The sequence below is a fragment of the Coffea arabica genome, chromosome 4c, assembly GCF_036785885.1.
Source record: "Coffea arabica cultivar ET-39 chromosome 4c, Coffea Arabica ET-39 HiFi, whole genome shotgun sequence".
Taxonomy (NCBI): Eukaryota; Viridiplantae; Streptophyta; class Magnoliopsida; order Gentianales; family Rubiaceae; genus Coffea; species Coffea arabica.
Genome location: NC_092316.1, coordinates 1,849,894 through 1,860,692, shown reverse-complemented (window position 1 = coordinate 1,860,692; position 10,799 = coordinate 1,849,894). Strand labels below are relative to the sequence as shown.

Here is a 10,799-nt window from a genome sequence, read left to right as displayed (position 1 = left end):
GATTGATCCCTTTCAAGCTAGACACATGAGTTGCAGTCAAGAACAATGTGGCCCGTGTAAACTGCGTTCAAACATGTATTGGCTACCGTGCGCTGAAAATTTAGGCCCAATAACTAAACTTATACGGCCTGTTTAAGGCCCAAATTTGATATCCAGTCACACCACAAAAATTTTTGAAGGCTTTTTTCGTGTCCGACTACGAGTCGTGTTTTTTTTTTGGCTTTCTAATTTAGGATTTATTTTCAGTTTAGCATATGCCCCACCTTTTTGCTTTTTGAGTACTAGCATTAAGTTAGAACAAGCGCACAACTTATGAGCTGAGAAGGCCATTGAGGCCTCAGAAATTGAAAGTTTTAAATTTATCTCTTCCGCTTTTTAAAAAATGTAAGTGGAAGATATCGAATTCGAATTTTTCGTTTACAATCTCTACCCTTATAATATCTAATTCATCTTGTCCTCTAACCCTTTTGGTTTCTCAAATCCCATCCTTCTCCTTTTTTTTTTTTTTTGTGGAAAATAATTCACAACTATTGAGATTGGGACTCAGTTCGTAAAATCAACCGATTTTTACAAAGTAAACATATGTGTATGTTTATATGCAAATGTATTTTTTTCAAGCATCGGCTAATCGATAACAGGATGGATTAGGTGGTGCGTAACTACAATGCAAAGGCAAATCACAAAAATTAGCCGTTAATAAGCTACAAGGCTACAACAGATGAGACTGGGAATGAAAAGAAACGCAAAGTGAGATCAGTGTTTTAACCTTAATAACCTAAACATAAAGGCCAACAAAGTAAGTAAATGATATACATATATATATCAAAAAATATTTAGAACAGTTAATGATGATATATATATCATCATTTCCCTCAGAGAAATAGTGCAAAACCTTCTGACATTTAATCGTGTTTCATTTTTCGTTGTACCAAAAAAAAAAGCAAGTTAAACATATATTTCTCCACTCTGGAACCCCCCGAGCAAGTGCACATCTTCTGATTAATTGCCGGATGTAGCATACTTTCTAATATTGGACCCTTCCTTTGCGGGAACTCTTAACCCATGGCCGCAAACAGGAGAATTTTCCTCCGCCAACAAAACTTTCTTGTCCGAACTTCCACTTCCAATTTGCCCAACCATTCTGACATCAATTGTTTCTCCTGGAAATCAATTCCCATTTAGCATTCACGTTTTTCTTTTCTTCGAATCTGTCCCATTTTCTGTCATGTGGGACATTTCCGTTCTTCAATAATCATCAGGATTATGAGTCTCGAAACGAGAATACTGCCTCCTACATCCCGATTAGTTCAATAGTTCTTCTAGCAATCCCTGAAAAATTAATTGCCACTAGTTATTCGATTTAACTCCCTGACCAGGCCGTCCGTGCCCGTCCTTTTTCTTGTGATGCACAAATTAAGAACCAGCAACGCGGCCGAGGAGTTCTCGATTATTGGATGAGTGGACGAACATCATCATCTTCATGCAGTTTTTGGCGATCATGTCCATTTGTTCTCCTTCCATGTTGGAGTTTATTCAATTTATGTGTTGAAAGGCGGGAAGTTCGAATAAATGGCTTACCGGATCAGCTCCAGGTCCCAGTCATGGTCAGTTTCCCAACCTTCTTTCGCTCAGAGGATAACAGAAGACCCCGTAACGACAAAAAATGCCCAGAGCACGGCCACCTGCGTTTATCAGACTCATATCGGTGGTTACTGGAGAAATGTCACAGTTTTGTGGAGCAAGAATCTGATGAACCATTCCCTGAGCATAACCGTAGATAGCGTAGAGACTGATTATCATCAAACGTGCAAGATTGACCTTAAGCCGTGGCATTTTTGGGCCAAAAAGGGGTACAAAACCTTCGAGGTTGATGGAAACCAACTAGATGCGTATTGGGATCTGCGATCGGCTAAATTTTCTGGGAGCCCAGAACCATGTACAGATTTCTACGTAGCTCTAGTTGCGGATGAAGAGGTGGTGTTATTAATAGGGGATTACAAGAAAAAGGCCTACAAGCGGACGAAGTCAAGGCCTGCATTGGTTGATGCTGTCCTGTTCTTCAAGAAAGAACATGTTTTCGGCAAGAAGTCCTTTTCTACTAGAGCCAAATTTGATCACAGGAAAAAAGATCATGACATTGTGGTGGAGAGTTCGACATCAGGGCCTAGAGATCCTGAAATGTGGATCAGCATCGATGGGATTGTTCTGATTCACATCAGGAATCTGCAGTGGAAATTCAGGGGTAACCAAACTGTTTTAGTCAACAAGCAACCGATCCAAGTGTTCTGGGATGTGCATTCTTGGTTATTTTGCAGCCCTGGAACGAGCCATGGTTTGTTCATCTTCAAGCCAGGGGTACCAGAGGCAGAAAGCGACAAAGACAGCAATTGCACCGGCGATAGCGATTGCAGCGCTGATAGCCGCTATTATTCCACCCAAAGCCATTCCAAAAGTTCACCCTTCTGCCTCTTCCTCTATGCATGGAAGATCGAGTGAGATTCATTGAAGACAATCTTTTAACGTCTTTCGCGGGCTGAAGTGGCGCCAACCTGCACAGGCAAGTTGAAAGATTATCCAGTATAGGATCAAAATCAGACGTCGTTACCAGGGTATATTTGTTCAGTTTAATCCCAGAGTAATTTGGTTGTTGAATTTTGAGATCAAAACTTTTAAAAACTACTGCAGCAATAGGCTTGCATTGCCAAATACTGGAATCAGCGATCAGGATTATGATGACAGCTCTGATCATATGGTCATTTGCGTCATCAAATTTCATTCCCAGAGAATAGTTCCTTCCATAAGTTTGACCGTCATTGGTCCAATTTAAAAAACTCTCTTAGTTTTGACTTTGCTTGATTAACATTTTTCTCCAGTGAGGAGGGCTGCAGGATTGGTTGACAGTTGTCATGTATTCTAAAAGCATCTTCCTTTTTCTTTTTTCTTTTCTTTTTTAAACCTTTTTGGTTAGGAGAATATGCATTTCTTTTGTCTGTCATTTGTGTTAACTTCTTATGTCTTTATATTACAAACATTATGTGACGTATTACTTCAGCTAATTTAGTTATGTTACCCAATTTTTTTTTTTTTTTTATCATACAAGGAGGGTTATGCATCCCTTCAAATGATATAATATATATATATATATATCATCCTTATTAAACGTTTGATCAGAAATATTTGATTTGTCATTGAGGTATTATTCAATAACAGGGAAAAAAAAAAACTAACTATTTGGATAGTGGATTATTACGTTATCAACACATTTTTCAACTCTCTTTTTTTTTTTTAATCTCACATGCATCATTGCATCAAAAAAGTGCTACAGAACTTTTTAAAAAAGATTATCCCAAATAATCTACTATTCAAATACATCCATATCGAAATATGATAACAAACTCAATTGTTTTGGATTGCATGCCTGAAATACACACACACATATATATATATATTGGTACTTGAAATTTCTGACACAAAATCCTCCTATTTTATGTTGTGTTAAAACATTCATATCTTTATCTTCCAAGGTACCTCAAGAAGATTTGTTATTCTTCCTTACATATTCACCTTGTAATATTTCCTTGATCTAGTGGCTAACATTGAAATCCCACAACTTGCAAATCTTCCCTCCTTCCTTGTCCCTACTTCGTAAATCCCATCGCTCTTTTGTTAGAAATTTAAAAAGACCAAGAAAAAGAAAAAACCTTGTAATATTGACTGCAGCCGACACCAAACGCCCGGTCAGATCTGCGTTCTCTCTAGCGGGCCTCGACCGCTTTTGGACTAACGAACCTGTCCTGAATCGACAGTTACCTTGCATGAGCCGTAACCCATTTTCTATTACAAGCGGACATCTATTGTATCAAGTTTGTCGTCTATCGGAACGGACGTTTGTAGAACTGGGCCTGTCCACGGATTCCAAATTGAGGTAGTCTACATACATTTACCTTACTTAACTACACTCTTTGTGCAGCTCGATTCATCCTATTCTTATTGTTTTGGATCTGCGAAGGTTATCGCTGGGATGTTCCTCTAATCCAATCCAAGAACGGACGGGAGGGAACAGTAAATTTAAAAAAAATATATATATATATACGCTGTGTTGTAAAACAAAATAAACTACTATAGTATGAATGGAGATATTAGAGGAAAAGTAGAGCAATGGAGAATGATATTATTGTATTCCAACAAACTACAAAAATGCTTACAAAGGATGTCAATGTACCTCTATATATAGGTACTACAAGATTAAAGGAATATCAATCCTATTAAACACCCACTACTACAAGAATATGAAGAAATCTATGAAACGGTTTCTCCACTACATGAATAGATTTATGGATTGTAACTTCTATACATAATGTAGCAATAAATCATGAATTAATCTTCTTGAAAATACAAAGGGATATCCACATTTTAATTGTTTCATAACAGCTTAAAACTTATTTTCCATTCATCAAAAGATCAAATCAGGTTTGAATTGTAAAGTAAAATTTTTTTTATATATACTACTACGACAGTAAAATATTTCAAAAATATCTCCAAAAACAGTTGGAAATATTCAGCTAAATTCAACATAATGACACCCCTAGTTTTTAGTGGTTCCCCCTGTGTTCTTTTACACAATTTCTTATGTTTGGATTAAAACCCGATTTGACTTTTTCGCAAATTAGGAAAGAGTCCCCAAACGCATCACGTACGAAATTTTTGTCTGCACACTCTCGTATCAAATTCCAATAACGTAGACAATTTTAACTCACCTTTTTTTTTTCTCCATAAAAGAAGAAGAATAAGAAGAAGAAGAAGAAAACGACGAAGAAATCAGATCATTCCTTTTCCATATCACGTTCCACCACCCGAGGGATCCAGACCAAACATATACTATTAGACAAAAGAATAGGAAAAAAAAGTCATGCTAATTCCAAATGCGTTTTACTCAACCATCAAAATCTGGTTTCTTTGTAGCTTTCAGTAGTATAGTATTATTAATAGTTCCTACACTGACTGACATTGTAAAATTCAATTTTCGTACGTATGTCATGAATTAAATATATATAATAATGTTAATTAAGATTTATTGTTATTAATATTAGCAACCTTTTTTTTTTTCCGATTCTAACCTTGAATGAGGTTACGTCAGAGATAGGAGTGGACGAGTTTTCATTGAATGGTAGACATGTAACAGAAGATGAAGTCGGGCTTGAAGCTGTAGGAGGATTGGCGATGCTAATTTTGGAGTGGTGATGCTAAAAAGGATAGGACTGTGAGATGCGTCAAGTACTTGACAAATTTGTAGACCACCCAAAAGTCAAATCTTATTCGTGTGAAAGCCAACCTACCGTTCATAAACTAAAACAGCCACAAACACGTACCGACTTGGTATGCCACCCCCGCAACTATTGGGTTGATTCCATTGGGATTTTTTTTTTATTTTATATATATAGAAAAAAATGCAGTCAAATTGAAAGAAAACAACAAGCAAGACCTAAAGTACGTTCCTACCTAAATTCCAAGCATCAGATCTGCTTTCTTCCCTCAACAGAATTTCCTATTTTTAGCAAACAATCCTGACAATATACTACTACTACTAGTATTTTACGCATCAACTATGTATGTGAAATGAAACAAACCTCAAGGAAAAGGGCTGCGATAAGCACTTATACCTACTTTTTCTCCAAATCTTTTTTGTCCTTAGTTCAGCCTAAGTCATTGCTCAAATAGCCATTCCGTTGAGTCAAAGTCCTCTGAGCCTATTGATTAAAAGAGAGAGAGAGAGAGAGAGGACCCTCGTTCTATAAAACCAAGAACTTGACAAATTCCTATTCCCTGCGTGCCTTGGAAGGCATACTTTTGACGTCAAAAAAGTTTCAGAATTTATCGTGGTTAATAAAGTACTACTTATTGATGCACATGTGATTAGGTTTATATTGAACTTAGTTAAGCAGACAGGCCAAGGGAGAGGAATATATAACATGTGCATGGCAATAAGCTTGAGGGTGAAAATCAAGGGGCACGCCTTGGATTGAATCTAGGAGACAGGACCACTGACTGATATGAAGGGAATGTCTAGTGCATTGATCAAGTAACCAGCTACTGTTTATTTTTTTAAAAAAAAATGTCCAAAGATAAATATGCTTCAAATGACAGTTGCAAATTAAATGATGTTTTTCTTTTCTTTTCAGCATAGAGAGCATAGAGTCCTGATCACTTTTAGCCAAGATCTTTAATCATAAGGGTTATAATTACTGAGACTTTTGCCATTGACAACTCGTCTCAAAGTTAAATTCCCCAGCCTTTGTTCTTGCTTCTACTAACTATTAGTTTAGTATTTTCGCCCTCTCAATGTCATGAGTTAAAGCATAGCCTAAAGTACGCTTTGGCTGGCTGAGTAGAAAAAGTTGTAGTAGTACGAAAGTGTAAATGAGCTTGGACCCCCCTTTGGCTCTTGAACGGTGCGCGTCATAATGACTGTGATAATTAGGAGATGGTACATTGAATATTAATGATGCTTAATCGTGGAATAAGCAATGATGAGGAGATGATAAAAATCCAGGATTCTAAACCAATGCATATGGATTTATCATCATGGTTCAATGATGATTAGCCTGATTATGTGACAAATGTCAAGGTCCTTTACCAAAATCCCATCCCCTCCCAAATAGTAATAGAATAAAACTCTATGCCTGATATGTGGTTCATACAATTCTTTTTTTTTTTTTTTGGGGTATTTTGGAGGTGGGGTTAGGTTGAACAACAAATTGTCTCAGATTTTTGGATGGTTGACAATATTAGGGTTGTGGAGGAGAAAATTTGATGTCACTACTGGAAATGAGTGGTTGAATGGAATTGAAGGATAATTCAGCAGCGACTCCTCGTTCTTTTGTCCTAAGGCTTCCAATGCTTTAACTTGCGACCTGAGGAACTTGAGATAGTTTGCAGCCTCATCAAGCATGGATGCAGTATCCATCTTGCTACCGCCCGGGACCAGCCTCTGCAAAACCCTAATTCTTTCGCTTATCCTTTCTCTTCTTTGCCTTGCAGCTACAGTTTGCGGATCAGTTGAAATTCTGACATTCTTTCTCTTAGGCTTCTCCATTACCTCCATGCCAAAATTCACTGGCCTAAAAGCGGCCGCTCTATAAATCATTTCCTTCATCTGGGCAATGGCCTCTGAATCAGGCTCCCCTCCTGCAGACGTTATTGACGAGCTAGGCTGCTGAAAGCTGATGTTTGATGAAGTTGGACGCTTTTCTGATCTGGGCTTTTTGGGTTTTGGCTCGTTTTCTGATATCAGCTGGAAACTGTTGGAACTATCTGAGCGGACAAGATTTTGGAGTAGGGTTTCACTGCTTCTCTTGGTAGCATGTCTAGGTAATTGACTGGCATGTTGGCCTGATGAAGTAGTTTTTGAAGCTGTTTCGTCCAGCTCTTTTATACGGTTGTGATTATTGCTATCTTTTGCGTTGGAGCTATCGCAGGCAGACTCACCCGATGAAACACCATTCACAGCTCGAAAGTTCCATAAGGTTTTGCAGTCAGAGAAGATCATGGAAATGTCTGCATCATCTTCGACTGATGTGGTGTCTGTGTTACTGTTGGACCCCGATAGCAGGCAATCAAGCGATTCCGTGGAGCCTGTAGCTGTTGCTATTAATCCAGCCTTAGCTTCCTGGAGGCAGGTGTTGATGATTGATTTGTTTGATGTGTCATAATCGAAGAATAGGCCATTCAACTGGTTGATGAAGTCGGTCCTATTAGGAATTGGAGAAGATATTTCAGCTACTGATGATTTTCTAGGCACTTCATCGTCACCAGCTAATTTTGTAGCCTCTTGTTGCAGAGAAAAGTTCCAGCTCGAGAGAACCTGTATGGGCGGATTAAAAGCCGGTGCTGAATGCTGAAAACTCTGACTTCCTCTGCACGTCTTGAAATTTGGTGAACCGGTTCTTTGGAGCAACTGAATGGTATTAAAAATATCCTCTGGGATATCTACTTTACCTCCGAGAAATGCGTAGCCACTTGAATTGGGCACCATCAGGCTTTCTTGTGGATTCTCCCATGAAGCTGATTTGTTCTCAGGTACTTCTGCTCCATCCCAGTTGAAACCATCCATATTAATGATGCAACTTGTAGCCGTTGCAGAGAAAATGACAAGAAGGCTCTTGAATAGCTGACAGAAAATTAAGATCCGAATTCAAGCACAAAATTGACACTTATCCACCTATATATTATAGCCTGTATTTAGTGCATTTATTGCCTCAATTAAACCAAGTCAAAGGGCTGGTATTTGATCAGTAGAAACTAGAAAAGCCTACCGATCAGTAAGTACTCTAGATCCAGCTGCTTATGCTTGTGTCCTCGGGAGAACGTTTAGTGTGAAGAACAACCGATCGACTGAAGAAATCGTGCGAGTTGAGCCTTAGTTAGAGAACCAAAGAGCTGACGCGGGAATGGCTTCAGATGCGTGTCATCTTGTGTACAATCCTGTAACAGTGCTAACAACCATAATCAATGCTGTACCTTGAAAACTGCAATCATCAACCAAAAGATCATCATCAACGTCAGTTTTATGCTAACAAATTTTGTCGAACTTTACAGCTAGATAACATGGGCAATTTAAGGTTAAAAGAAAAAAAAAAAAAACTCGTTCAAATGAAAGAAGTCATTTACTGCAATAGTTGGTTAACTCAAGTGTGGAGGATGTTACTGAAATTAAGAGGATGTTATAGGCTTATACTACTGCTATTATGCCTTGAACAGCGAAGAAGGACCGATATTCTTCACTCTTGAACGAAAATATGATGGTTGCTGGTTTGAGGGGTTATATAGGAATTAGAAAGAAAGGATTGATTGAGCAAGTAGGGTAGGCAGTGGTGGTGTGTAGTTGAATATCTATATATATAGATATAGATAGATAGATATAATACTAGCTAGCTAGTATGATGAAAGGGGAAGCTTTGCACAAATATTCTAACATAGTTTTTACAGTTGACAGGAGATGTAATGGTCTTGGAAAGATAAGCTTTTGGTTAGTTAGGTGGGGCTGCAAGCAAGAGAGTATTTTTCGCGGATGGGGAGCATGAGATTTCAGAAGAAAGCAATTTTGGATGTTGTTTCAAATTATATATTTATTGCTTACCTGTGGAGAACTCTGAAGTCTGACTTCCTTTTGGCTCATTCTGCTTCATGCGTACTGTAAAGTTGTGTAATAAAAAAAAAAAGTTGCTACCCTGTGGGTAAGGCTTGCTATCCTTCTCAAACACTTCCATCAATCATATTCTTAATCATAGCCGTTTCCTGTTTTTAACCGTTTTACTTTTTACCTCAGACTAGTGCCTTTTGATGCTAAAAGTTTTTAACCTTTTCTTTTTTTTTAAAAAAACAATTTTATGTATTCTTTTTATGCATGCTTGCTCTTTCAAGGCAAATAAATTTGCTCCTTTTTTTTTTAATTATAATAATAATAAGATGTATGCAAAGACTTGTTCATTTGTTTCTAAGTCGAAATTGCTTGGATTACAGCCATAGCGCGCTGGAAATGCATTAGGTAACCCACCCGAGTGGATGACACTGCTTGCCCTCGTCTGTTCTTGATACGATACCAGAGCTCAAACTTCATTCACTGTATATACTCGCCAACGCTGTATTAGACGCAGTCTTCATCAAGCGTGGCCCATGTAGAAATATCAGCTTGGGATGTTTTTTTTTTTAATTTATGGAGTAGCACGCAACTAGTATATATATGCTAAAAAAAAGACCAGATATGATGTAGAACATATATAATCTTTGACAGATCTGAAGAAATGTTTCTTAGGATTTTCGCATCATGATCGCCTTCAAGATGAAAATATAGAACAAGTACTAGTGGGTTCGTGGGCGGAGGGGAGGATAAACAAAATTAAAACTTGGTGGAAGGCTATGCAAGCAAAATAGTCAGAAGAACTCAGAAGAGAAGATAGGACTTAGGGGGAGGAGCAGGCACCGCTCGCTCCTAGGATTTTGTCTTTTCACATCTCATAAACTCCACAAATCCTCCATTTTCTAGAGACTAGTTCTCACTGCATGCCCCCCTCTCTATCTGTCTCTGTCTCTGTCTCTGTCGAGAGAGAGAGAGAGAGAGCATCTGGACTGTGAAGGCATCGCCCCACATGCCCCCCATCAGTACAGCTCAATGGATGGGTTGCCATAGCAATTGCTTATTTTGTCACTTCTTTAAGAACATTTCTGTGTGTGTCAACGCTCCTTTTTTTTTTTTTTTTTTTCCATCACTTTCAAATGTTTGTCCTTAAACTAGATCCATTTTGACACTCCAATCAGTCATATTTGTATCATTCAACGTATACATACACCCATTTGGCACTTAACATTGAGCTACAAAATCATAGTATAGAACAAAGAGGTTTGGTTGGTAACTTCCACTTGAGCAGCAAACTTGATCATGCACACATAGGTGCGTGGGTGGGAAGAGGGGGTGAGGGGGGGGGGACGATATATATATATATATATATATATATATATATGTATTAAATTCTGGCTGCCCAGGATTGTTATCTGATTCAGCTAAAGAGCACAGTAAGTCTAATCTTCACCAAATGATTTTTTCCTCATCTTAACTAATAATGTGTTTTACGCGAGAATTACAACTCTTGAAACACATTTTTGTTTTGTTGTTTTGAGTTGGCATAGTTTGGTTTTCAATCAAATGGCAATAAAGTGAGTCGAATACGTGAAGAGAGAATGCAATGTGATTAACATGAATGAGACAGGCTTTCCTTCAGTGGTTACATTTGGTGGAACACAAA

At 38.0% G+C, this 10,799-nt stretch overlaps 2 protein-coding genes across 5 annotated transcripts; one reads left to right on the top strand and one right to left on the bottom strand.

Moving 5' to 3' along the window:
* Positions 1-1,560: 1,560 nt before the first annotated feature.
* Positions 1,561-2,570, top strand: LOC140004873 (uncharacterized). The gene has a single exon (XM_072045026.1). It carries the CDS (start codon positions 1,570-1,572, stop codon positions 2,494-2,496), a length of 927 nt encoding a protein of 308 aa, XP_071901127.1. The 5' UTR covers positions 1,561-1,569; the 3' UTR covers positions 2,497-2,570.
* Positions 2,571-6,552: 3,982 nt separating this feature from the next.
* On the bottom strand, positions 6,553-9,073 carry LOC113742971 (transcription factor bHLH87). 4 transcript variants are annotated; one of them, XM_072045299.1, is made up of 3 exons: positions 8,668-9,073; positions 8,313-8,525; positions 6,553-8,218 (listed from the first exon to the last, which is right to left on the bottom strand). In XM_072045299.1, exon 3 carries the CDS (start codon positions 8,108-8,110, stop codon positions 6,761-6,763), a length of 1,350 nt encoding a protein of 449 aa, XP_071901400.1. In that variant the 5' UTR covers positions 8,111-8,218; positions 8,313-8,525; positions 8,668-9,073; the 3' UTR covers positions 6,553-6,760. The 4 variants fall into 4 exon arrangements, with proteins under 4 accessions (XP_071901400.1, XP_027126811.1, XP_027126812.1 ...); XM_027271010.2 differs by having other exon boundaries at positions 6,553-8,167; XM_027271011.2 differs by having other exon boundaries at positions 6,553-8,167; positions 8,735-9,073.
* Positions 9,074-10,799: the final 1,726 nt, after the last annotated feature.